The sequence below is a fragment of the Hypomesus transpacificus genome, chromosome 14 (assembly GCF_021917145.1).
Source record: "Hypomesus transpacificus isolate Combined female chromosome 14, fHypTra1, whole genome shotgun sequence".
In the NCBI taxonomy this organism is placed as follows: Eukaryota; Metazoa; Chordata; class Actinopteri; order Osmeriformes; family Osmeridae; genus Hypomesus; species Hypomesus transpacificus.
Genome location: NC_061073.1, coordinates 696,564 through 721,747, shown reverse-complemented (window position 1 = coordinate 721,747; position 25,184 = coordinate 696,564). Strand labels below are relative to the sequence as shown.

At 48.1% G+C, this 25,184-nt stretch overlaps 4 protein-coding genes, 1 long non-coding RNA gene and 3 other non-coding genes across 9 annotated transcripts in view; 6 read left to right on the top strand and 2 right to left on the bottom strand.

Moving 5' to 3' along the window:
* The first annotated feature begins 363 nt into the window (after nucleotides 1-363).
* Nucleotides 364-5,091, top strand: rpl10 (ribosomal protein L10). The gene is made up of 7 exons (XM_047034841.1): nucleotides 364-407; nucleotides 531-562; nucleotides 960-1,018; nucleotides 2,291-2,398; nucleotides 3,490-3,628; nucleotides 4,250-4,412; nucleotides 4,880-5,091. Exons 2-7 carry the CDS (start codon nucleotides 540-542, stop codon nucleotides 5,033-5,035), a joined length of 648 nt encoding a protein of 215 aa, XP_046890797.1. The 5' UTR covers nucleotides 364-407; nucleotides 531-539; the 3' UTR covers nucleotides 5,036-5,091.
* On the top strand, nucleotides 1,055-1,188 carry LOC124477343. Its single transcript, XR_006957123.1, has one exon. It is a non-coding gene; the product is annotated as a small nucleolar RNA SNORA70 (small nucleolar RNA).
* Nucleotides 3,766-3,899, top strand: LOC124477342. Its single transcript, XR_006957122.1, has one exon. It is a non-coding gene; the product is annotated as a small nucleolar RNA SNORA70 (small nucleolar RNA).
* LOC124477341 lies at nucleotides 4,559-4,692 on the top strand. The gene has a single exon (XR_006957120.1). It is a non-coding gene; the product is annotated as a small nucleolar RNA SNORA70 (small nucleolar RNA).
* Nucleotides 5,092-7,705: 2,614 nt separating the features above from the next.
* dnase1l1 (deoxyribonuclease I-like 1) lies at nucleotides 7,706-11,928 on the bottom strand. 2 transcript variants are annotated; one of them, XM_047033790.1, is made up of 9 exons: nucleotides 11,733-11,813; nucleotides 11,220-11,393; nucleotides 10,586-10,674; nucleotides 9,720-9,806; nucleotides 9,475-9,587; nucleotides 9,048-9,160; nucleotides 8,753-8,910; nucleotides 8,429-8,525; nucleotides 7,706-7,992 (listed from the first exon to the last, which is right to left on the bottom strand). In XM_047033790.1, the coding sequence occupies exons 2-9, from the start codon at nucleotides 11,382-11,384 to the stop codon at nucleotides 7,840-7,842; spliced, it is 975 nt and encodes a 324-aa protein (XP_046889746.1). In that variant the 5' UTR covers nucleotides 11,385-11,393; nucleotides 11,733-11,813; the 3' UTR covers nucleotides 7,706-7,839. The 2 variants fall into 2 exon arrangements, with proteins under 2 accessions (XP_046889746.1, XP_046889745.1); XM_047033789.1 differs by lacking the exon at nucleotides 11,733-11,813 and adding an exon at nucleotides 11,824-11,928 and having other exon boundaries at nucleotides 7,707-7,992.
* A 282-nt stretch (nucleotides 11,929-12,210) lies between these two features.
* zgc:171775 (STKc_p38 domain-containing protein) lies at nucleotides 12,211-19,491 on the bottom strand. The gene is made up of 12 exons (XM_047033788.1): nucleotides 19,236-19,491; nucleotides 17,398-17,527; nucleotides 16,301-16,359; nucleotides 15,756-15,867; nucleotides 15,552-15,581; nucleotides 14,909-14,956; nucleotides 14,656-14,770; nucleotides 14,466-14,537; nucleotides 14,072-14,151; nucleotides 13,705-13,783; nucleotides 13,352-13,525; nucleotides 12,211-12,684 (listed from the first exon to the last, which is right to left on the bottom strand). The coding sequence occupies exons 1-12, from the start codon at nucleotides 19,352-19,354 to the stop codon at nucleotides 12,623-12,625; spliced, it is 1,080 nt and encodes a 359-aa protein (XP_046889744.1). The 5' UTR covers nucleotides 19,355-19,491; the 3' UTR covers nucleotides 12,211-12,622.
* Nucleotides 16,922-17,315, top strand: LOC124476577. Its single transcript, XR_006957050.1, has 2 exons — nucleotides 16,922-16,995; nucleotides 17,036-17,315. It is a non-coding gene; the product is annotated as an uncharacterized LOC124476577 (long non-coding RNA).
* Nucleotides 19,492-20,858: 1,367 nt separating the features above from the next.
* LOC124476837 (plexin-B1-like) overlaps nucleotides 20,859-25,184 on the top strand; it is a 48,558-nt gene continuing 44,232 nt past the window's right edge. The window contains exon 1 of the mRNA XM_047034231.1: nucleotides 20,859-21,164. The gene's annotated coding sequence lies outside the window, so the exon portion shown is untranslated. The remainder of the gene's footprint in view (nucleotides 21,165-25,184) is intronic.

Here is a 25,184-nt window from a genome sequence, read left to right as displayed (position 1 = left end):
CAACTTTGCTGGCTACGAAAATATGTCAAGTAGGGCGCACGGAGCCAAAAGAAAAACCTGATTTCTTGATGTAAGTGCGTCATCTGGTGGTTATATTTTATAGTACACACGGGGATTATGATTTTTTGCCTGGTTTAACCACATTGCCTCCTTGTGGCTTTGACAAAAACGTCTTCCATGTTCATCTATGAAACTCAATTTCCCATCGTCCTCTGTAACTAACCTTATTTTTGTCTTGTATAATTTTCTACAATTAAAATTGTATTTTATAATTGTTTTTCACCATGTTGTGAGGGAACGATCACTTAAATATACAAATAAAAATAAAGGAATTTATCAAACAATTTCCCGGCAACAGTCACGCATATGACGCGACGGAAATGACGTCTCATCCTTTCCTCCATTAGGTGAGTGCGTGGTGAGACCTTGCTGCTTGCTGTGCTCACGGAAATATAGGAAAATTAAGTATTAATAGACATTACAGTCGTAATCTCGCTTTAAAATTGATTTTATTTTGTTTTCCTCCACAGATCGCAATCATGGGCCGCCGACCAGCCCGATGGTAAGTTCCCTAAGTGCAGGATTTTGCCCCGGGTTTGGCGAAACATGTCAAAGGAAAATGGCAGCGGCTCCGCACCATGTGCAAAAAGTGCTAGGACCTAGTTAGCTTGCTTGTCCGCAATTCTTAGATGTCAAACTAATTGTTAGAACATGCGTTATTAGTTAAGTATCCGTTAATGTATATTGTTACAGTACTAAGCCTTTTGGGGGGCTGACTATGATTTGATTAATTAGTTAGGTAGCTTAAACTAACTACCTTCCAGTTTAGCTAGCTAACAAGGAATTGAATTGCTGAATCGTCCCAAATTTCAGTATGTTTCATATTCGTGAAGTTTCACCTTAGAACCTGTTTAACTTGTGAATATACCTGTTAAGCTAACGTGTCCCGTCTCTTACAGCTACAGATACTGCAAAAACAAGCCCTACCCCAAGTCCCGCTTCTGTCGCGGTGTCCCCGGTAAGTTCCCGTCTCCAACCCAACACACAAACAATCCTGCCGCTTACTAAGCCGACCTGTCACGCTGCAGTGCCTGTCTGGTGTGCAATGGTGGCAGACAGTGAATCTCTGGTTTGTGAATGAACTCAGCTGGGAGGTGCTGAGTGCTTTAAGGGACCATTGAGACAACGTTAATCCCCCATCTTCTACTACTACCAGTTTGGGGAGGTCTGACCCCCCGATTAAGGCTCGGACCCCCCCAAAAGAGGTAAAAACCACAGGTGGGGGGGGGGGGGTGGTCAATACATTTATATATCGTTCTTACCTGTAATAGTAAATATTACAAAATATTCACCATAATCATTCATTAACAGGTTGGTGATGCACAGAAATGTTGACTTTATGGCAGGGAATATCACACACATTCTAAAACAGGTTGTTCCCATCCTTGATTGTGATTGGCTATATTGCGTACCATGCCGTTGTAAAATCCAGCATAACCTTACAGGTTGTCCTCATAACATTCTTTAACATTCCATATTAGCGCGCATCGAATTTTTCAAATAAAAAGACGGTAAAGGTGTCCATCTGGTTGTTGCGTGGCAACGATTTATTTAGGAACTATACTTTGTAGTGGCGGAAGTTGTTTCTAATTGATTTTATTTATGAAACCATAACTCCGCTTCGCGCCTAACAACTCTTGCCTGTTCTAAAATCAGCGCTAAACACGGCCTCTTGGGGCTTAGTGCTTAAGTATTACACTGACTGCCATAGTCAAAATCCACTCAATAAACCAGTGACCAGGTAGTGGGCAATAGAAGCTTGTTGAATCATCTCAGTGTTAGCAGTGCGTTCTGCGTCGCGAGAAAGGCAAGTTAGCTCTCTAATAACCCAAAAATCTGCCACTGAGTTAACCTCCCCGAGTGTCATTGTATAATTCGCACACTGACTACTACTACTGAGGCAAGAGGAGAGGGGAAACAGGAAGAGGAGGAGGAGGGAGGAGAGGAAGTCTGCTGCTGCTGCTGTTGCTGCTACTGCTACTGCTACTGCTACTGCTACTGCTAACTGATATAAAGGAATGTTGAATGAAAATCTGAATGACTAAGGTTGAATACTTGTGATCCAATTATATTTCAAGGTTTAAGTAGCAGAACTGTATGGGTGAATTGTGCTACAGCAAGTGGACCAGAATATTAGTCACCTATACTCAACTTGTCTTAACTCCCATCTTCCCCTCCCTCCATCTCTCCCTCCTGTCTGGTCTCCCTCTCTCACCCTCTCTCCCTCCAGACCCCAAGATCAGGATCTTTGACCTGGGCAGGAAGAAGGCCAAGGTTGACGAGTTCCCCCTGTGTGGTCACATGGTCTCTGACGAGTATGAGCAGCTGTCTTCTGAAGGTGAGGGGTCAGAACGCCTGACTGCAGTGTGTCCCAGCTCTGGAGGGTGACGGTTAGGCTGGATATAGTGTGTGTATATAGTGAGGATGCGTGTATATAACGTACGGGTGGGCGATATGGCCAAAATCTATCACGGAATGAGTCATTGTATATCACGGTTACGGTATACATCACGGTATAGTAATTGTTCTGTAAATTCAATTAAGAAATTGTACAAATTAACCACACTGTACTTCATCACACTCTGTTATTTATTACAAACAAAAACAACTGCCTTACATGAGACAACACTTGAGTTAAAAACAAAAGACTCAAAAAAGTTAAGATTTCGAGAGTTCGGATTGGCTGATGCTCAGTCATGCCATCCGCGTGCTGATCTACTCACAGCTCAATACGGATCCGTAATGCCCTCCAACGAATGGGGAGGAGTTAAAAATAATCCTTCGTTAATAATTCGTTACACAGAACTTAATTAGATTAAATATAAATCCAAAATGATTCACACCGTCACAAAATAAACCACAATCCAATAATTTCTCCATATGCAGGTAGCAACGCTAGTGCTAAATAACTATTTAACTGGTTGGCTCCATGACGCCGGGTAAGTAGCTAGCTCCTGAGACTTCTCACCAAAAGAACAAAGGGGAAGCTTCGATTAAGACATGTTCGTAGGTACCTAGCAAATAGTAGCCTGAACTTTCCTAGATCTTTAGCTACGGCACTAATGCTGAATGCCCGCTGTCTGTCTTACTTGAACGGCGTATGTATGCATCGTTGCTAACGTGTGCTGACGTTGTGACTGTGAGAAAGACGTTTAAGTGACAGAGACAGAGGGAAAGCAGGGAAAGGAAATGCAGCTGAAAGAATTCGCTGCGTGTTTTAACTTGGTGTTAAAACCTTTTTTTTTACGAAACACAATATGTGGCGGCCGGTGTTGATTCTGTGGCGCATCGCCACAAATTAGTCTGTGTGGGAAACACTGAAAAGTATACCGCGGTTGAAACGGTAAAGCCAAGTCCCTCTAGGTAGACACATTTCTACTGTCGCACGGTATATACCGTCAAACCACTAATATAACGTGTGTGTTTCAGCTCTGGAGGCGGCCCGTATCTGTGCTAACAAGTACATGGTGAAGACGTGTGGAAAGGACGGCTTCCACATCCGTGTGCGCCTGCACCCCTTCCACGTGATCCGCATCAACAAGATGTTGTCCTGTGCTGGGGCTGATAGGTGGGGAGCACACACACTGCATACTCACACACACACTGCATACTCGCATACACACACACACTGCGCACACACTGCATACTCACTCTCACGCACACTGTAGCCAGACAGAAACTCTAAAGATGGAAGCTCCCAGCTTCCTGCCGCTTACTAAGCCGACCTGTTTCGCTGCAGTGCGGTTCTGGTGTGCAATGGTGGCAGACAGTGAATCTCTGGTTTGTGTATGAACTCAGCTGGGAGGTGCTGAGTGCTTTAAGGGACCATTGAGACATAATTCTACCATGGAAACAGTTTAACATGTAGAGAACCTGATGGACTTGATTAGCAGTTGTGTTCCAGCAGCTGAAGCAGAAGGGATTATGATTCTGTCCAGGTAGATGTGTATTTCAGAGAAGGAGGCATGTTAAGCTTTCCCAAATTGTTACCATGAGGATGTAAGCAGACAATCACCCAACACTCCAGACTAACCTGTGAATATGTTCATTTCTCTTTGCTGACCATGTTTTTGTCTGTCTTACTGTATTTTGTGTGTGTGTGTATCTGTGGGGTCTGTGGGGTGGGTGCGTGTGTCTGTGGGGTGTGTGTGTCTGTGGGGGGTGTGTGTATCTGTGGGGTGTGTCCTAGGCTCCAGACTGGGATGCGCGGGGCGTTCGGGAAGCCTCTGGGCACGGTTGCCAGGGTGAATATCGGCCAGGTCATCATGTCTGTGAGGACCAAGGCTGGGAACAAGGAGCATGTGGTGGAGGCCCTGCGCAGAGCCAAGTTCAAGTTCCCTGGACGCCAGAAGGTACATGCAGCGCTTCTCTCACACACACACACACACACACACACACACACACTACACCTGTCTCTGCATCTAGACATCCATCTTCTGTGTCTCTCTCCGCCCCACTTAACTTGCTCTAAACTCTAAAGATGGAAGCTCCCAGCTTCCTGCCGCTTACTAAGCCGACCTGTCTCGCTGCAGTGCGGTTCTGGTGTGCAATGGTGGCAGACAGTGAATCTTTGGTTTGTGTATGAACTCAGCTGGGAGGTGCTGAGTGCTTTAAGGGACCATTGAGACAAAGCTTAAATGCCCTCTGCTAACTGATCCAGTTCACCAGTGCTGAGGCTCAGTCTTCAGGGACTGTTCCTGCTCTGACTCCTGTAACAATGTCTACCCTCTTCTCTCTCCTCCCTCCTCTTCTCTCCCCTCTCTCCTCCCCCCTCTCTCCTCCCCCCCTCTCTCCCCCCCCCCCCCCCCCCCCCCCCCAGATCCACATCTCTAAGAAGTACGGCTTCACCAAGTTCAACGCCACCGACTTTGATGCCATGATGGCGGAGAAGCGTCTGATTTCAGACGGCTGTGGGGTGAAGTACATCCCCAGCCGGGGTCCTCTGGTCCGCTGGAAGGCCCTCCACTCCAACTAGGGTGTCCAGGCTGCCTGACCACAATAACATTAAAGTGGATTTGATTTAAAAACAAATGGTTCTGGTGTCAACATTTCTGATGGAGTTGAGGGTACATGGGGGTGTTATACAGGGTTCCTGTTTATTTTATGTACTTCATTTAAATATGGGGAATTAACGAGGCTTCTTCCAATAGAAGTATTGCAGTGCTAACTGGTTGTGTGGCTAAGCTAATGCCTGTTCAGGAGCGGTGGGGCTAAGCTAATGCCTGTTCAGGAGCGGTGGGGCTAAGCTAATGCCTGTTCAGGAGCAGTGGGTTTTACCAGAGGGCTGGACTACGGTGGCCCTGAAGTGCAAATGACACCCCCTAATATGAGTACATCCCCCAAATGAAAATACTCCCCCCCAATACGAGTCAACTCCCCCCAAATCGGATGACTTGTTCACCTCCCCCCAAAAATGAAAATACTCCCCCCCAATACGAGTCAACTCCCCCCAAATCAGATGACTTGTTCACCTCCCCCCAATACAAAAACGCGCTCCCCCCCCAATACAAGTCAACTCCCCCCAAATCGGATGACTTGTTCACCTCCCCCCAATACAAAAACGCGCTCCCCCAAATGGAAAACGACATTACATTAACTCAAAAACACATTACATTAACTCTGAACGGAAAGGGTAGGTACTACACTTTAGCGCTGATTGGATGCAGTAGGCTAACTAACAAGAAATAAGAAATTGATCGACAGAAGTACAAAATGCAATAGCCTGGCAGAGTTACGTGCACCAGAACATTTGTTTGGCTATCGAAGAATGTAGCAAATAGTAGGCTTCTTAGGCAAAAGTATTTCGAGTTAAATGTAAAAATCGATAGCCAAACAACTATCCTGGTCCACGTTACTCTGTCATTGTGGCATTTCATTCTTCTGTAGTGGACTATCAGTTTTTTCTTCTGAAAAGTCCTGATTCCTTCAACTGCGTTTTTAGCGTGCGCATAGGCTACTTATATTGTGAAACGTTAACAGCAGATCTAAGATTATTTCATAGGAATGACCCTGATTAAAATAAAGAGTAGTGTAATGACTCTGAATTGTAAACATTAATGTTTCCTCTTTCCTTCAAATCAAAACGATTAATTTCATGATAATGACAGAGTTACGTGGACTAGTTGTTTGGCTATCGATGTTTACGTTTAACATAGCAATTTATGCTTTTGCATACATAGCCTATGCTACATGCTTCGATACCCAAATAAATGTCCTGGTGCACGTAACTCTGTCAGGCTATTGCATTTTGTACTTCTGTCAATCAATTTCTTATTTCTTGTCAGTTAGCCTACTGCATCCAATCAGCGCTAAAGTGTAGTACCTACCCTTTCCGTTCAGAGTTAATGTAATGTGTTTTTGAGTTAATGTAATGTCGTTTTCCATTTGGGGGAGCGCGTTTTTGTATTGGGGGGAGGTGAACAAGTCATCCGATTTGGGGGGAGTTGACTTGTATTGGGGGGGGGGGGCGCGTTTTTGTATTGGGGGGAGGTGAACAAGTCATCCGATTTGGGGGGAGTTGGCTCGTATTGGGGGGGAGTATTTTCATTTTTGGGGGGAGGTGAACAAGTCATCCGATTTGGGGGGAGTTGACTCGTATTGGGGGGGAGTATTTTCATTTGGGGGATGTACTCATATTAGGGGGTGTCATTTGCACTTCAGGGCCACCGTACTGGACGGGTTTTGATCAAGACCGTAGCCATGAAGTCAACATTGGGGGGGATTCTGAGGGCCCCCCTTGAGAACTGTTTGCGTTTAGTTATGAATATGATTACATTTGTTATGATTTCGAACAGCGTGCGTGGTAACCTGTCGTACTGTAGCACATTTATTTTTTTATCAATATATTGGGGCGGGGGGGAGACATTTTGACCAGATTTGAATATTGGGGGGTTGGTGTCTATGTTTATGGCCCTGGTGTTAATGATGGAGGATGCTGCTGTTCAATATACTTTGTGTGGAGTGGAGGACAGATTTGCAGTTTTCCAAACCCGGCCTGCATTGTGGTCTGCGGAGCGGACTTGGAGGGTCGTCTTCACACTAAGGACTGGCAGCGCGGCAGCGGGGTGTGTGGAGCACGCGTCGCCGCAGACGGGGTCTGAGCTGCTGCTCCACACGGTGATCACGCACCATTCAAGTCCGACAATGACAGACGTTTGGAGTCTTATATTTATTAGTCTTTATAAGCATTGATTCTTTTTTTTTTATGGTGCAAAGACCCTCTATATTCTTATGGCACAAAATAACAGGCACCACCTTTTTTTAATTTTTATTATTCATTAGAATTGTTTATTGAAAAATGTACAAATTCTTAAAAAGGCACTTGTGATGTTGTGTCTACTGCCCCCTAGTGGAGACATTGTGCAACACAAGTTCCTGAGACAAGCTTAGAGATTTCCAGACAGGTTTACCTTGGTATGTTGATACGAAGACTTCAGAATACAACTGGGGGGACTGAAGCCAGAGCGTCTGTCTTAACACTTTTACAACCTGCAGTACTGAATATAGTCAACCTGAAGTTTCTGTATACTGCATCCCCCACACACCCCTCCACACACCCCTACACACACACACACACCCCTACACCCCCCCTCCACACACCACTCCCATCCCTTACACACAGACCTTTTCCCTGCCCACACACTTAAACATATAGACCCCCCCCCCCCTCTATACTAACACACACCTTACCCCCTCCCACACGCACTCACAGATCTCTCATACACACATGAACCCAGTTGTAAGGAGGCGGTGCAGACAGACAGCGTCTCAGTGTGGTGGTCAGAGGCAGAGGAGGGCTGTGAGGAAGAGGAGCAGCAGGGTGGAGAACCCCTGCAGGGTGGAGGATACACCCAACAGCCTGGACCCCCTGCGGAGCGAGGAGCCCGACTTCAACACCACCTCCACCGGGTAGTGGTCACTCACCTCCAGGGCCTGGAGAGGAGGAGAGGAGGAGGAGAGGGGGAGGGGAGGAGGAGAGGGAGGGGGAGAGGAGGAGAGGGGGAGGAGAGGAGGAAAGGGGGAGGGGAGGAGAGGAGGGGGAGGGGAGGAGGAGAGGGGGAGGGGGAGGAGGAGAGGGGGAGGGGGGGAGGGGAGGAGGAGAGGGGGAGGAGAGGAGGGGGAGGGGGAGGAGGAGAGGGGGAGGGGGGGAGGGGGAGGAGGAGAGGGGGAGGGGAGGAGGAGAGGAGGAGAGGGGAATGTACAGGAGAGGGAGGGTTTAGGATCTTGGGTGCTGACTGATCTTTGTGAAGTGGCATGTTTGAGGTGATTGGTTAAGATGGACCAAATAGAATAGAAGAGAGTTTTGAAAGGGTATTGTATTTTCCCTTCACTGGCACACACAGACACACTGGGGTGCATGGAGAGGTACCTGTTCCTCTGATAGCTGGTATTCTTTGTCAAACTTGAAGGGTTTGGCAGAGTAAGGCACAATCCCTCTGGAGAACTCTGAACCATGGACGACGATCCTGGTCACACAAACACACGTTAAACACTCACAAGGTAATCTGTCCTAGGTGCAGGAGGTGTGTCCTAGGTGTGTACTAACCTGTCCTAGGTGTGTACTAACCTGTCGTAGGTGTGTCCTAACCTGTCCTAGGTGCGCCCTAACCTGTCCTAGGTGTGTCCTAACCCGTCCTAGGTGTGTCCTAACCTGTCCTAGGTGTGTACTAACCTGTCGTAGGTGTGTACTAACCTGTCATAGGTGCAGGAGGTGGAGATGCGGACAGTGGTGTCTTCCTTGTCTCCGATCATCCAAAGGAAGGAGGGGTCAGAATACAGACGTACCTTCATTCGGTTCTTCTTAGCTACGTAGCCACAGTCAGCGTTAAAGTCTCCTAGTAACATCACCATCTGGACACACACACACACACCAATACATACACACACACAGACACACATCAGACCAGATTGGGGACATGTTAGTTGTGTTCCTTCCTTCCTCCTTTCTGATGTGGTCATGTGACCAGCGGTGTGGTTATGTGACCTACCTCTGTGTTCCACCTCTTCTTCACAGCCTGGAAGACGTCGTACAGGGCGTCTATTTCCTTGGTGGCGTTGGAGGGAGAGGTGTGCTGAGGGATCAGGACAAACTCACCCAGCTCTTGAGGTAGAGGGGTGGAGGAAAGATGGAGGTGGAGAGTTGGAGGAGATGGAGGTGGAGAGATGGAGGTGGAGAGATGGAGGTGAGGAGGTGGAGAGATGGAGGTGAGGAGGTGGAGGTGAGGAGGTGGAGAGATGGAGGTGAGGAGGTGGAGAGATGGAGGTGAGGAGGTGAGGAGGTGGAGGTGGAGAGATGGAGGTGAGGAGGTGGAGAGGTGGAGGTGAGGAGCGGTGGAAATTTGGTTTAGGGGCGTGTCTTGTGTTTGTAGGTGTGGCCTGTCTCAGGGTGTGTGGTCTGTGTGGGTGTGGCCTCACCTGTGGAAGGGGCTTTGAAGCGAACCACGAAGGGTTCCCTGGAGAAGGCATCCTCATCTCCTGGCAGAGAGTCTGGGTACTGGTACTGCCCTGTCACCTCCACAGAGCCTGTCCTGCACACACACACACACACACACACACACACACATACACACACATACACATTTGAACACACACACATGAACACATGCTTTATGCACATACTACACATACACACCTGAAGACACGTTAGATTTGTAACTCACCTGTACACAAACACATACTGCTCCTTGTAAGACTTCCTTCCAAGTGGCTCACTGGCTACATACTGGTAATCATGATCAGGGTCGTACCTGAGAGAGAGGGGGGAGAGAGAGAGAGAGAGAGAGGGAGGGGGGGAGAGGGGGGGGGAGAGAGAGGGGAGAGGGGGGGAGAAAGAGAGGCAGGGAGGGAGGAGAGAAGGAGGGAGGGGGGGCGGAGGGGAGGAGGGGGGGAGGGGAGAGAGAGAGGGGAGAGAGAGAGAAAGGGAGGCGAGGGAGGGAAGGAGAGAGGGAGGGAGGGAGAGAGAGAGGGAGGGAGGGAGGGGAGAGAGAGGGGAGAGAAAGAGAGAGAAAGAGAGAGAGAGAGAGAGAGAGAGAGAGAGAGAGAGAGAGAGGGAGGGAGGGAGGGAGGGAGGGAGGGAGGGAGGGAGGGAGGGAGGGAGGGAGGGAGGGAGGGAGAGAGAGAGAGAGAGAGAGAGAGAGAGAGAGAGAGAGAGAGAGAGAGAGAGAGAGAGGGAGGGAGGGAGAAGAGTGCAAAAGGAAGACTGGATGAATGAGCACATGCTGATACACAAGGGCTGCATTTCAACAGTGTGGTCTGCTGGTCAGACAGGAGACCGTGTGGTCTGCTGGTCAGACAAGAGACAGTGTGGTCAGACAGTGTGGTCTGCTGGTCAGACAGGAGACAGTGTGGTCTGCTGGTCAGACGGGAGACAGTGTGGTCTGCTGGTCAGACGGGTGACCGTGTGGTCTGCTGGTCAGACAGTGTGGTCTGCTGGTCAGACAGTGTGGTCTGCTGGTCAGACGGGTGACCGTGTGGTCTGCTGGTCAGACAGTGTGGTCTGCTGGTCAGACAGTGTGGTCCTGCTCACCTGTTGAGGGATTCCAGCAGAGCAGGAAGTGCTCTCTTCTTCTGGTCTCTGACCTCCTGCAGCAGACACACGTCGCAGCGAGCGATGATCTGGAACACAGAACACACGCTAAGCTAAGGCTAAAGCCATCATGCTCTCTGCAGAGCTAGCTAACACCAACATCATGCTCCCTGGAGAGCTGGAGTCAGGTGGCTGAGCGGTTAAGTAATCAGGCTTGTAGAGAGAGTAGTGGTGCCACATGACGTTGTGTCCTTGGGCAAGGCACTTCACCCTACTTGCCTCGGGGGAATGTCCCTGTACTTACTGTAAGTCGCTCTGGATAAGAGTTTTTTTGTCATTTAGCGTCTGCTAAAAAATAAATACAAAATAGCTAGCTAACACGAACAGAAAGAATACAGGGTGTTGATATTGCAGGTAACATAGATACCTACATACGAGGTGTATAATAGTAGGTATGAAAATAAATAATAAATGATGTAAATGTGCTGATAACAACCACACTAATTATTAATACCTAATGTCGGGGGTGCATTGGATTGCAGATGTCACAGTTTCAAATCGCCCCTGTACTCACAGGCATGTTTCTGCTGAATGAATACATTATGATTATCATGACATGATCATGTGGTCTCACCCTGACGAGGGTGTGCATGACTTTGGGGTTCTGAGCCTTTGACTCGCCAAAGCCCTGGATGTTGAAGGCACAGATCCGGACACCTGCACAGCCACACACCACCCCCAGGAGCAGGAGGAGGGAGGAGGAGCAATAGGAGGAGCAGGAGGAGGAGGAAGAGGCCATGCTGCTGCTCTGGAAAAGAAGAAGATGGAAACATGTCATGAGGACACACACACAAGCAGGGTGGTTATAGATCTTTGACAGAGACAGCTGGACATAATTGTGCGCTCTGCCTCAAAAATCCTCCACACACACATTCTTACACAACTTTACGTTGCAATTACCTCTCTTTCTCCTACCCCGCCCTCTCTCTCTCCTACCCCGCCCCCCTCTCTTTCTCACTGTCTCACTCCCCCCACCCAGAAACACATACTTTTGTTCAGTCTCTGTATTGCACTTCCCTCCCTCCCCTCCCCCACCCCCCTCTTTCGCCCCTTTACACTGACAGACCGTCCTCAGGTTACAACACACCAAAGACGAGACATGTGACAACCAGGAAGTGAAAGCAGCTTCTGCCTGGCTGGTGTAGCGTGAGACGGGGAAGGAGTAGGAAACAGCTTACCTTCTTCTGCTGCTCCAACTTGTTTACTTTTTCATTTCCTTATAGAAGTGGCTCTGCCCCTGTGACTGTTTCCTGTAGCCCCTCCCACTGGCTCTGCCCCTGTGACTGTTTCCTGTGGCCCCTCCCATTGGCTCTGCCCCTGTGACTGTTTCCTGTGGCCCCTCCCATTGGCTGGGCTGCAGGCCAAGTAGAAAATATCACCAGCTGTCATCTGTTTCTACGGTAACTCACATGCAAACAGGCTCACACAAGCAGTCGCTTGCATAGATAACCCACACACGTTATATGTTTTGAAATACATTTATCCACACACTCATGCGTGGGTCTGCACACACACACACCCACATACACACACCCACATAGTAAAGACAGAAGCCAGACATGGAGCTGGTTTGATACAAACGTTTACTCCAAATGAAAACATGAGCCGTGAAGGCTGAAGTAATGGTTTCTATAGTTACAGCCCTGGCTCACATCTTAACACACTGTAACCATGGCAACATTAGCTATCCTGACACACTGTAACCATGGCAACGTTAGCTATCTACAGCTGTGTGTTTGGTTACATAGTTAATACACTTCTGTCCCCACAGCAACTGGTGACGTGTGTCCTGATGAATACACATGTAATCACACAGTCCACAGTCTACACAGCTCAAAATGGGAAGTTTGCTAAAAAGTCTTTGTTTACAGTCAAATATACACAGAGAAATGACACTGTCGTCATGGTAACAGGCGGTCTGCTGATCCCGTGTCATGGCTGACTCCCGTTGCCAGGGGCGCCAGACGCCCCGGCGACCTACATGGCTGTGGCACTGGGGTTGCTGGGGTCAAAGGTCATGATCTCCATGTGGATGAGGCCTGGCAAGACAGGACACACTCGGGTTAAACATCACTGAGACACACACACACACACTACCATCCACACACACACACACACTACCATCCACACACACACACACTACCATCCACACACACACACACTACCATCCACACACACACACTACCATCCACACACACACACACACACTACCATCCACACACACACACACACTACCATCCACACACACACACACAGTACCATCCACACACACACACACACACTACCATCCACACGCACACACTACCATCCACACACACACACACTACCATCCACACACACACACACACACAAACTACCATCCACACACACACACACACACACACACACACACACACACTACCATCCACACACACACACACACTACCACACACACACACACACACTACCATCCACACACACACACACACTATCATCCACACCCCATCACAATCAGGAAGTCATGGTTTCCCCCCGCCACACTCACACTACCGGAAAACACTACCATCCCCCCCCCCCCCCCCCCCCCCCCAGAGGGCAGCAGTGTGCATCCTGCGTTAGGTTAGGGTTAGGTTCCACAGCAGTGTGCATCCTGCGTTAGGTTAGGGTTAGGTTCCACAGCAGTGTGCATCCTGCGTTAGGTTAGGGTTAGGTTCCACAGCTCCTCACTCTTCCACTCAGCCACATCAAGCTCCAGGTTCTCAAACGAGTCGTCGTAGGGGGCGGAGTCTGGCTCGCTGTCAGGGTCGTGGAACTCCGACAGGTATGGCTGCCCGAGGCCCTGAGAGGCTGTCAGACGACCCTCAGGATCAAGGGTCAACATGCCCTCCAGCAGGGCCACCGCTGGGGAGGAACACCAGCAGGTGATATTAGGTCATGTTTACCTCCCGCGGCAACATCAACATTGAATCTATGCCAACTGAGTTGTTTTATTGACATGTTTGAGTCAGTTTAAATCTTCTAAGTTCTAAAGATGTGTTCATCGTTTCATCTCTGTAAACTTGAAGAAGCTCTGGTGTCACCTTTCACATCCATGGAGGAGAACGCCTCACTGAAGCTCTTCTTCTTCTGGGGCGGCAGACCTTGAACATAGGAGCGGGCCTGTGGGAGAGAGAGGAGGAGGGGGGAGAGGAGGGGGGGGTGAGGAGGGGGGAGAGGAGGGCGGAGAGGAGGGGGGAGAAGAGGGGGGAGAAGAGGGGGGTGAGGAGGGGTGAGAAGAGGGGGAGAGGAGGGGGGAGAAGAGGGGGGTGAGGAGGGGGGAGAAGAGGGGGGAGAAGAGGGGGGAGAAGAGGGGGAGAGGATGGAGGGAGGAGAGGATGGAGGGGGGAGAGGGTTAGAGGTGAGGAGGGAGGAAAGGATGGAGGTGGCTGAGGACCAGACTCTACATACATCTTTACTCTGCATCTTCTGGACCAGCGAGGGCTGAGGTGTTCCTGTCAGGTTCATGATCTTCTTCAGCTGGTCGATGCCTCAACACGGGTCAAGGAACCAGCAGAGGTACGGAGACACACAGACACATGCAGTGGAGGAGGTGAAGCTCAGTGGTTAGAGCATTTGACTGCGGATCAAGATGTCGCAGCTTCAAATCTTTTTGTCGCTTTGGATGAAAAGGCCAACTAAATGAACACATTGTGTTTATACACACACCCATAGGATATATATACACAGATTAATCTAGGAGATTTATATAGGAGTAATTATATAAGTGATAGGAATGATACAATCGTTGATACATCCTGTCCCAACAAAGGGCAGGATGTTGTTTATAGTAAGTACAGGATACTGTCGTTGCCGGGAAACAGAACCTGTCCTGTGATCAGCTCAGCCAGAATACATCCTGCAGACCACACATCCACTGGGGGGGGGGAGGGGGGGGGGGAGAGAGAGTGACAGAGAGATTGTTGGGTACAGGTTATTGTACTTTCTCCCTAACAGGCTCCAGGGATGCGATGCGTCTGGCCATGTGGACGCACCAGTTTGGCTGTAGTGCATCCAGTTGAAGATGATCTCTGGAGCTCTGTACCAGCGAGTCACCACATAGCCCGTCATCTCACTCTCTGTCTGCCGAGCCAGGCCAAAGTCCAGGATCTGAAGACAGGTATATATGACATCATCAGAGTTCTATGGTTTATAAAGGGTAACACAGTCATTATGACATCAGAGTTCTATGGTTTATAAAGGGTAACAGCTATTATGACATCACAAACTCAGCCCTCTCCGGTTCACCTTGAGTTCACAGTTCTCGTTCACAGCCAGGTTGCCAGGTTTGAGATCCTGGAGGGGGGGGGGGGGGGGGGGGGGGGGGTAGTTGCACAGTATTTCATGTTAGATTGGAGGGATGTTTGTTTGTTTCAAGAAAAGGCTCAAGACGCACTTGTTCCGGGAGTACAACGGCACTTAGGAATGATTGGCTGGATGTTATTTTTCCCCCAGGATCACAATGACTCTTATTGAGAGACTTGTTGCTCTTGTTGGTTTGTGGTAACTGTCGTAAAATTATTGTACTTGCTTTGAAAAATATTATTGTTGCTTTTTCCACAGGTACACTCTTGCACTTTTGAGGTTCTTGCTGTTTACGTAATTGTAACTTCTCTAACTCCATGCTCTTATTGTTCTTCCCTTTGGGACTTAGTTGGTTTCACAATGTATGCTACATGTTTGGCTACCCGCAATGTTTGGGGCTATCTCATTGTTATGATCAGTGACCTATGCACTTTTGTAAAACTCTCTCTTTGAAGTCGCTTTGGATAAAAGTGTCTGCTAAATGCATAAATGTAAAATGTAATCTTTGAGGTAATATAGTCATATACTGTATACTAATACAGTACCTGATAGAAGTGACAAGATTTGTGATGGAAGTAACACTCACCCGGTGAATGATACCAGCTGAATGGATATACTGCAGAAAAACAATGTCATCATTCTCAGAGCGTTGTTGTGTTAAAGTCACTATTTTGACACTATATAGACAGATGGATGTATAAACAGATGGATGCATAGACAGATGGATGGATGTATAAACAGATGGATGCATAGACAGATGGATGGATGTATAAACAGATGGATGGCTGACCTTGAGCCCCCGGAGCAGCTGGTAAAAGAGGTAGGTGATGATTCTGTCTGTCAGCCTCCTCTTCTTCATGATGTGGCCCAGGTCCTGAGCTACGAACGGCATCACCATGTAGCTGGGAGGGGGGGGGGGGGGGGGGTGATTCCACGAATTTGTAGGGAAAGCAAACAGATAGGATCACACCTACAAGTTGGCAAACATGAGCATTCTTGCAGGCTCACACACTCCCACACACACCCTCATAAACACACACACCCTCATTCACACACTCCCACACACTGCAGCTCCACACACACACTGCAGCTCCACACACACACTGCAGCTACACACACACACTGCAGCTCCACACACACACTGCAGCTCCACACACACACTGCAGCTCCACACACACACTGCAGCTCCACACACACACTGCAGCTCCACACACACACTGCAGCTCCACACACACACTGCAGCTCCACACACACACTGCAGCTCCACACACACACTGCAGCTCCCTGTCTTGACAAGCTGTGACAGCTAGCAGAGGAATGCTGCTCCAAACTCACAAGGTCTGGAATTTCTCCAGAGAAGAATCAGGTGTGAAGACATCTAGCAGACAGATCACCTAGCAGGAGGAGGGGAGGAGGGGAGAGGAGGGGGAAGAGAGGAGTTATGGTATGGACAATTAATTACATGTGACACACACAAAGCAAAATTTAGATAACCTAAGTTTGTAATTGTCATTTAAGACATTTAAGTACGGCTTCATCACACACCACCCCCTAGCGGTCACCTACACACTGGCTTTAACTGATCATTTACAACCTGGCTTTCTAATTGGTCGTCCTAAAACACTGGAGCTTTCTAACTGGTCCCCCCCCCGCGTAGTTAGTGAAGCAGGACAGACCAGTGTGTCCACCTCCAGAATATTGTTGGGGGAAACAGATGGATGAGGGCACAGACACATACGGAGGGTTACTGTTACTGCAAACAAACAAGGACTAATATCAGGTTAACTCTGCTGTTAACCTAGCTCTCTGTTCTATATCAGGTTAACTCTGCTGTTAACCTAGCTCTCTGTTCTATATCAGGTTAACTATGCTGTTAACCTAGCTCTCTGTTCTATATCAGGTTAACTCTGCTGTTAACCTAGCTCTCTGTTCTGTTCTATATCAGGTTAACTCTGCTGTTAACCTAGCTCTCTGTTCTATATCAGGTTAACTCTGCTGTTAACCTAGCTCTCTGTTCTGTTCTATATCAGGTTAACTCTGCTGTTAACCTAGCTCTCTGTTCTATATCAGGTTAACTCTGCTGTTAACCTAGCTCTCTGTTCTGTTCTATATCAGGTTAACTCTGCTGTTAACCTAGCTCTCTGTTCTGTTCTATATCAGGTTAACTCTGCTGTTAACCTAGCTCTCTGTTCTATATCAGGTTAACTCTGCTAGTAACCTTGCTCTCTGTTCTGCTGTTAACCTTGCTCTCTGTTCTGTTCTATATCAGGTTAACTCTGCTGTTAACCTTGTGTGACAGTGTGTGTGTGTGTGTGTGTGTGTGTGTGTGTGTGTGTGTGTGTGTGTGTGTGTGTGTGTGTGTGTGTGTGTGACAGTGTGTGTGTGTGTGTGTGTGTGTGTGTGTGTGTGTGTGTGTGTGTGAGAGCCTCTACGTTGTCATGCTGGATGTGGCGTAGGAGGCGTAGCTCTCGGTAGGCCCGCTTGGCGTGGATCAGGGACTGGAACGGACGGTACAGCTTCTTAATGGCCACCTTCTCCTGACTGCGCTGGTCTACAGAGGAACTGGAGCACAGCCACAACACAACACACAACTAGAAGATTAGAACAGAACAAGAGGATTAGAACAAAACTAGAAGATTAGAACAAAACAAGAAGATTAGAACAGAACAAGACAATTATAACAGAACTAGAAGGTTAGAACAAAACAAGAACATTAGAACAGAACTAAAAGGTTATAACAGAACTAGAAGATTAGAACAGAACTAGAAGGTTAGAACAGAACTAGAGCATTAGAACAGAACAAGAACAATAGAACAGAACTAGATGATTGGAACAGAACAAGAACATTAGAACAGAACTAGATGATTAGAACAGAACCAGAACAGAACAGGAACATTAGAACAGAACAAGAACATTAGAACAGAACTAGAACCGAACCAGAATGTTAGAACAGAACAGGGCAGTGGAGTGTAGGGGGATTGTCATTTTCATTATTCCTATAATTCGTTTTTTTTATAGCACTTTTCTAGATACTCAAAGTCGCTTTACATGTATACATTTTATTTGGAGGCGCCGAAGTCACCTTACAGAGTCCAGTATTCATTCAGTCATACTGATGGTGGTAAACTACCTCTGTAGCCACAGCTGCCCTGGGGTAGACTGACTGTAGCCACAGCTGCCCTGGGGCAGACTGACTGAAGCCACAGCTGCCCTGGGGCAGACTGACAGAAGTGTGGCTGCCAATCGGCGCCTACGGCCCCTCCGACCACTACTAACATTCATTACACATTCATACGGATTGTCCAGGCTGGTCTCTGGTTGGCTGAAGATTGTTTAACTGGTGTCAACTTGAAAACAGACTTCCAGTAAGATTACACTCAAATGTTTCTCTGAATGCACCTTCAACACAGGAAGGTGAAATGGATTGTTTCATACAAGGGTTATGAATATATTGTTCATTATAATAATATCCAGAAGAACCATTAGACATGTTTCTAAGATCATTATAACGGTAACACAGGCTAGTACTGTGGAGCAAGCGGTAGCTAGACAACCTGGGTGACAGACAAGGCCCGGGTTTCCCAGATTCGTTAAGAAGCTCTTAACGCTACGATCTTCTTAAGAACGTTCTAAGAGCGTTCTAGAGCGCCCTTAGAACGTTCCCAAGACGCTCTTAGCGTTAAGAGCTTCTTAACGAATCTTGGAAACCCGGCCAAGGTCAGGCCGGTCTGGACTGAGAAGTGGCCTTAGAGGACATTCCAGGAAACAGAGGGGGTCTCCGGTAAACGTACAGCCCGCAGGACGAGGTTACACGTCGCGAGACCAGATTCTTGTCTTATCGGTAGACCTGCTTCGACTTGCTGATTAGCCTGCGGCTCGTGCCTCTGCTGTCTGCACCGCCCGAGACTCCACGTCGTGGAGTGGAAACTTTCAAGCACAGGCTTGCTGACAATGTGATAGTAATGTGATATATTATATTTATTTACACGGACTGGACCAGTGTTCATAGTCATATCATTTGAAAGGGGAATGTTTACATAAAGTAGTTTGTAGTGAATTTTCGACAAAAAGAAAATGTCTCCAAAACATCGTATTTCTAGCAATGTTTTCTCATTAATATCTGGCAAAACTTTCGTAGTAGGCGACAAAACAAATACATTAGAAAAATTTTATAAAGGTTTTTATAAATATTCAAATAATACACTCTTATCATTTAAAAATACGAATGATCCAAAAGATTTGCCTTGAGTCTAGATTCCTCTGAACTCACCAGACTGTCCCGTACGCGCCCGAGCCCACGGACTTCAGCGCGCTGTACCGGTCAGGAACTTCCCAGGTCGTCTTCTGGATCTCCAACCGATGGAACCCCGGTTTGACTGGGGTCTCCATTCCATCAAACAGCTGTATTTACTGTTCGGTTAAGATTCCGTTATCGTCAGTGGCAGTGCTGTCAGTGAGTATTCTTCATAGCCGTGTGCTGGCTTGAGCGCAACAGGTAAGGGAATGAAGAAATATGCGCGTGCTGACCAGCGCAGGTGAGGGCACGGGAACGCCCACCCTTCTTTGCGCAGTAAACACGATCACGTGGGTGAAATGCACTTTCAGATACGATGCACCTTTCTGCTTAAACGCGCGCACTCACAAACACACATGGTCGTTTCAGTCCAGAATATAACCACAATGGATAAGTGTCGCTTGATGATAGATCTGCGGTGATGACGAGCATGGTTAGGCTTGCGGGCGGCTAGGTCAAGGGTCACGTTTAGGAGACGTGACACATTGCTCTCTTCTTCCTGCCTGATCAAATGTTTGTGGAAGAAACTGGAGTCTGTTGATCGGAGAAATTGAGAATGAATGGGCTTACTGTCGAGGTAGAACTGAATTCCAAAGGTCATCTTACACGAGACAGATGACCCGTTGGTCGTTTCTGGATTGTGTTGTGTTGTTGGGTCTCTTACATTTTGACGAACTTCACAATATTATCCAATGGATTTAAAATGAACAATGAATAATTAAATATGAAATCCTGTCAACATTGTATTCATTTAGCAGACACTTTTCGTGTTTTTGTTATCCTTTTATCCACGCTTGCTACCACGCGCCGCGCGCAATGCGTCCATCCTCGTGCCTACTTACCAGAGATCGCATAAGTACACACATCCTTCCCTCAAGTAGAAGTGTAGATACTCATTTTTTTAAAGATTCTCTCAAGTTGAGCTAATTAAGGCCCAACACTTCTGCTGTGTGGGAATCGCAGGAGCTAGTCAAATGGCGTACAAAAACACGGGAGCACACCCCCAGAAATTGTAGGCCTACCCTCTGTAGTTTTATTGTTCTCACTCTTTATGAAAGTTTCTTTGTTGTTTATCCCAAAGTTTCATAAAGAGCGGAGTCATGTTTTTATAGTGCTGGATCACTAGCCTATATAATGCGACTTTATTCACCGTGTCCATTCAACCCCTCTGAGGTTCATTGTTGGCGTAACCACAAAGGTGGAAACTATCCACAACTACCGGTAGAGGGCAACATTGTCAGAGCCGACGCTTGAGTCTGGGAGCCGAGGGGGGCGCTAAGGCGGCGTCTTGCTGTACTTACGTCGGTGTACAGAAACGCTGGGATGCACTCGGTATCTCTGGTTCTCTTGTCAGAACACACGCGGCTGTGTATCAACTGTCTTAGTTTAAAAAATAAATTCAGTATAAAACAAAAACGCATGTAAACACAACTCGTGTAGGCTACTTTTGTGGCAAATCTAATCGCTTTTGGTTAACACAGAGTTTTCTCACTGTGCTGCTTTTGTTAGTAACCTATCAAACTCGGGACACGAGTGGCCAACATCCACACTGACCGCTGGGTTTGCTCTCGTTACTCTCGTGCGCCCGGTAGCGGCCGGTCATTTGTGTAGGCAGGGAATTCACGGACACACACGGACACTCCAACACAAACAAACAGAGAGGGTAGCGTTGGGGAAGCAAACAGAATTAAACCGTTACTGTTTTCAAAAATTTGGTCTTAAAACTCCCTGCGGGGTTGAGTTTGTCAAGAGAACTTGCGGATTAGGAGAAGATAACGGTCCGGTTTGCGGCGGAGGGAGAGGCACGCAGGCGCTTTCTTTCTATGGTGGGAGAGCGTGGAGGAGTTCGTTTATAGCTTAACAGAATCGAGGAACCCAAAAGCAACTGCGATTCTTGTCAGTAAGGTAAGAATGAGCAGTTTTAGTTTGGGTGAAGCTTTTCTCAGAGTGTATAGGCTACTATAATCTCATCGACATGAAAACACAACAAAGCATTTTGAAAGTCCTCAATTTATGATTGCTATTTCGTGAATCTGTTTACAGAATAATGATATTTCTGGTCAGCGGATGACTGTCTTGATCTGAGTTTCTCTTTTATCCTTAGTTGGTAAGGTCTTCGTTTTGCAAGAACTTTGTTCAGCTGTCATTAACTATACACTGCAAGCTACTTGCTTTGATTGAACGATGGTCTGTGACATCGAAATCTTGGCGTATTACATCGTAGCTTGTAAGGTTATGATTAGAGGACTGTAAATGCTCATCCGCATGTAGCCATGGATGAATGAGCCAGCTACTTTCTGCTAGCCAGGTGTAGACCTGAACAGGTGCGGTCTACTGCCCCGCCCTGTGATTTACATCCCAAATGCGATCAAATTTATCTATTCTCGTGGAGCTTTAGGCTTCGCGAAAAGGTTATTTTCTAGACGTTGAGAGATATGTGTGTGATTTTGTAGGTCGCATTGAACTTGAGAATGGCAGTAGTGTCGATGTTTTACGTCACATAGCTCCTACAAGACAACACGTTATACAGAGGGGTGGAAGGGGGCACGTGCGGGGGGGTTCTTCCTGATCCACATAAACGTTGAGCGGTAAAAGCAAAAAAACATTCTAAGGATCCATTGAACTTGATTGTGAATAGGTCCATAGTGACTGGAAGAGTGTGAGTGTGACCTTAGAAGTGTGTGTGTGTGTGAGGTGAATGTGGGTGTGTCTGTGTGAGCTGCCGGGTAGTGTGTGTGCTAAGGTTAATGTAGGTGTGTGTGTGTGTGTGTGATGTCCCTGTGTAGGGAGGGAGGTAGTGGGTCCAGTCTGGTTCTGGGAGGGATGTGTTTATGGAGGGTCACATGTTCCACAGCTAACACACCTCCAGAGGCTTTGATGTGTGTTTGTGTCTCTGGCAGGTTGGTGGTCAGATTCCAGGGCAGGCGTGGCGTTTTCGGAAGCAGTTGGGGATATGAACCCACGGTGGGGAGGATGGGGGAAGGGGGGGAAGGGGGGGGGTCTGGATGGAGGTATTTGGGGCGTTCTCCCATCGGTCACTTCAACAGCAGCTGGTGTTGCCTCATGGTACATTCCTGTGTGTGTGTGTGTGTGAGAGGGTCCACTGGTGTGTGTGTGTGTGTGTGTGAGGGTCCACTGGTGTGTGTGTGTGTGTGTGTGTGTGTGAGTGTGAGGTTCCACTGGTGTGTGTGTGTGTGTGTGTGTGTGAGGGTCCACTGGTGTGTGTGTGTGTGTGAGTGTGAGGTTCCACTGGTGTGTGTGTGTGTGTGTGTGAGTGTGAGGTTCCACTGGTGTGTGTGTGTGTGTGTGAGTGTGAGGTTCCACTGGTGTGTGTGTGTGTGTGTGTGTGTGAGGTTCCACTGGTGTGTGTGTGTGTGTGTGTGTGTGTGTGAGGTTCCACTGGTGTGTGTGTGTGAGTGTGTGTGTGTGTGTGTGAGGTTCCACTGGTGTGTGTGTGTGTGTGTGAGTGTGAGGTTCCACTGGTGTGTGTGTGTGTGTGAGGTTCCACTGGTGTGTGTGTGTGTGTGTGTGTGAGTGTGAGGTTCCACTGGTGTGTGTGTGTGTGTGTGTGTGTGAGGCAGTGTTGTATGGAGCCTGGGAGGAGGGGGGTTACCAGCAGTCTGGGGGGGGCGTCCTTAGGACGCTGACCAGCCCCCCCCAGCCTCCCCCAGCCCCTCCCAGCCCCTCCCAGCCCCTCCCAGCCTCCCCCAGCCTCCCCCAGCCTCCCACAGCCTCCCACAGCCTTCCCCAGCCCCCTGGTGTGGACAGTTGCGTGGGCTCCAGTAGCAGAGCTATGCTGACCCTCCCTCACACCCACAGCTGCTGCCCATCGCTTTCACCCAGAAGACTGGTCCTGCCGCACCCAACCCTGCACACACACACACACACACACAGGCACGCATTAAAGCACACACGCATACAGACACACACAAACACGTAGAGAGCAGTGTCCTGTCAAGGAGTCTTGATGTGACAGGCAGGTGGGCCCTCCGCTGCCCAACACAGCGAGTGTGTTGATAGTGGTCTGGGAGGGAGGGAGGGAGGGATGCATATGAAGCCCGCTCTGGATCAGTTAATAGTCTGTTTCTCATCCTACTCTGTGTGCTACTGGCTAGGAGAAAGAGGGAGAACATGAGGGATAGACAGATAGGGATAGAGAAATATAGGGATAGAGAAATGCAGATGGAGTGAGATATAGGGATAGAGAGATGGAGATGGAGTGAGATATAGGGATAGAGAAATGCAGATGGAGTGAGATATAGGGATAGAGAGATGGAGATGGAGTGAGATATAGGGAAAGAGAGATGGAGATGGAGTGAGATATAGGGATAGAGAGATGGAGATGGAGTGAGATATAGGGATAGAGAGATGGAGATGGAGTGAGATATAGGGATAGAGAGATGGAAATGGAGTGAGATATAGGGATGGAGAGATGGAGATGGAGTGAGATATAGGGATAGAGAGATGGAGATGGAGTGAGATATAGGGATGGAGAGATGGAGATGGAGTGAGATATAGGGATGGAGAGATGGAGATGGAGTGAGATATAGGGATGGAGAGATGGAGATGGAGTGAGATATAGGGATGGAGAGATGGAGATGGAGTGAGATATAGGGATGGAGAGATGGAGATGGAGTGAGATATAGGGATGGAGAGATGGAGATGGAGTGAGATATAGGGATAGAGAGATGGAGATGGAGTGAGATATAGGGATAGAGAGATGGAGATGGAGTGAGATATAGGGATAGAGAGATGGAGATGGAGTGAGATATAGGGATAGAGAGATGGAGATGGAGTGAGATATAGGGATAGAGAGATGGAGATGGAGTGAGATATAGGGATAGAGAGATGGAGATGGAGTGAGATATAGGGATAGAGAGATGGAGATGGAGTGAGATATAGGGATAGAGAGATGGAGATATACCAACAGAAGAATACTGCAGGGGATTTAGGCATTTTTTGGGGGCTGGTACCCACACGGTTAGCTGTGTTGCTCTTTCCACGAATGCACGATCCTTACAAGTTGTACCTCGTTGTAAAGGTGACTAATCGGGCTTTCCAACGATATAAAATACAATACCAATTGGTATTATTGAAGGGGAGGAATAATCGACCGAAATAACGTTTCCGAACTTTTTGGGAGGGGTTTAGAAGGATAGAGAGACTGAGATAAAGAGAGGGACAGAGAGATGAAGAGAGAGAGAGATGGGAATAGAGAGATGGAGATATGACAGTCGTACTACTGCTGCAGCTCTGTATGGAGCTAACAAGTGGAGAGGAGGGGAGGATGAGGGGAACGTCTGCCTCCAGATGATTCCTGTCATTAAAATCAAGTTAGCTTCTGCCTGGCTGGAGCGCCCAGCTACACGTTCTAGAACAGTCTAGGGGTTCTGATTCCAGCCAGCAGAGAGAACTCATTATGTGGATGTTTAGAGGCTGAGGGCTTGCTGTACGGCCAGATAACTGGAGCCAGGCATCCCCTCCTCCTGCTCAGCTGCACAGGTCTGCCACACAGCTCCTCATTACCACTAGGGTCTGTTTTAACCAGGTTGGTTATTTGTATAGTAACTGTTTCTGTTAGAGTTGCTGCAATTTCTGCAGTGTGTGTGTGCGTGGGTATGCGTGAGTGTATTTGTTCTTGAGTGTGTCTGTGTGTACATGTGTATATGTCTGTTACTGAGTGTGTGAGTGAGCGTATGAGAGTGTGTGTGTGTGTGTTTATACATAGCAAGTTATCTGACATAACTGGCCAGTCTGGCCAGGTGTGTGTCTGGCCAGGTGTGTGTCTGGCCAGGTGTGTGTCTGGCCACGTGTGTGTCTGGCCAGGTGTGTGTCTGGCCAGGTGTGTGTCTGGCCAGGTGTGTGTCTGGCCAGGTGTGTGTCTGGCCAGGTGTGTGTCTGGCCAGGTGTGTGTCTGGCCAGGTG

Excerpts from the sequence above, each read along its gene's own strand:
- rpl10 (XM_047034841.1), top strand. The coding sequence starts at position 540 with ATGGGCCGCCGACCAGCCCGATG. Across the intron at positions 1,019-2,290 it reads CTTCTGTCGCGGTGTCCCCG|ACCCCAAGATCAGGATCTTT; the intron begins GTAAGTTCCCGT and ends CTCTCCCTCCAG. Across the intron at positions 2,399-3,489 it reads TGAGCAGCTGTCTTCTGAAG|CTCTGGAGGCGGCCCGTATC; the intron begins GTGAGGGGTCAG and ends TGTGTGTTTCAG.
- zgc:171775 (XM_047033788.1), bottom strand. The coding sequence starts at position 19,354 with ATGGAGACCCCAGTCAAACCGGGGTTCCATCGGTTGGAGATCCAGAAG. Across the intron at positions 13,526-13,704 it reads CTCCTCCATGGATGTGAAAG|CGGTGGCCCTGCTGGAGGGC; the intron begins GTGACACCAGAG and ends GTTCCTCCCCAG. Across the intron at positions 12,685-13,351 it reads TGATGTGGCTGAGTGGAAGA|GCCTCATCCACATGGAGATC; the intron begins GTGAGGAGCTGT and ends CTGTCTTGCCAG.
- dnase1l1 (XM_047033789.1), bottom strand. The coding sequence starts at position 11,384 with ATGGCCTCTTCCTCCTCCTCCTGCTCCTCCTATTGCTCCTCCTCCCTC. Across the intron at positions 10,675-11,219 it reads TCATGCACACCCTCGTCAGG|ATCATCGCTCGCTGCGACGT; the intron begins GTGAGACCACAT and ends TCTGTGTTCCAG. Across the intron at positions 8,526-8,752 it reads ACCTCCTGCACCTATGACAG|GATCGTCGTCCATGGTTCAG; the intron begins GTTAGTACACAC and ends TTGTGTGACCAG.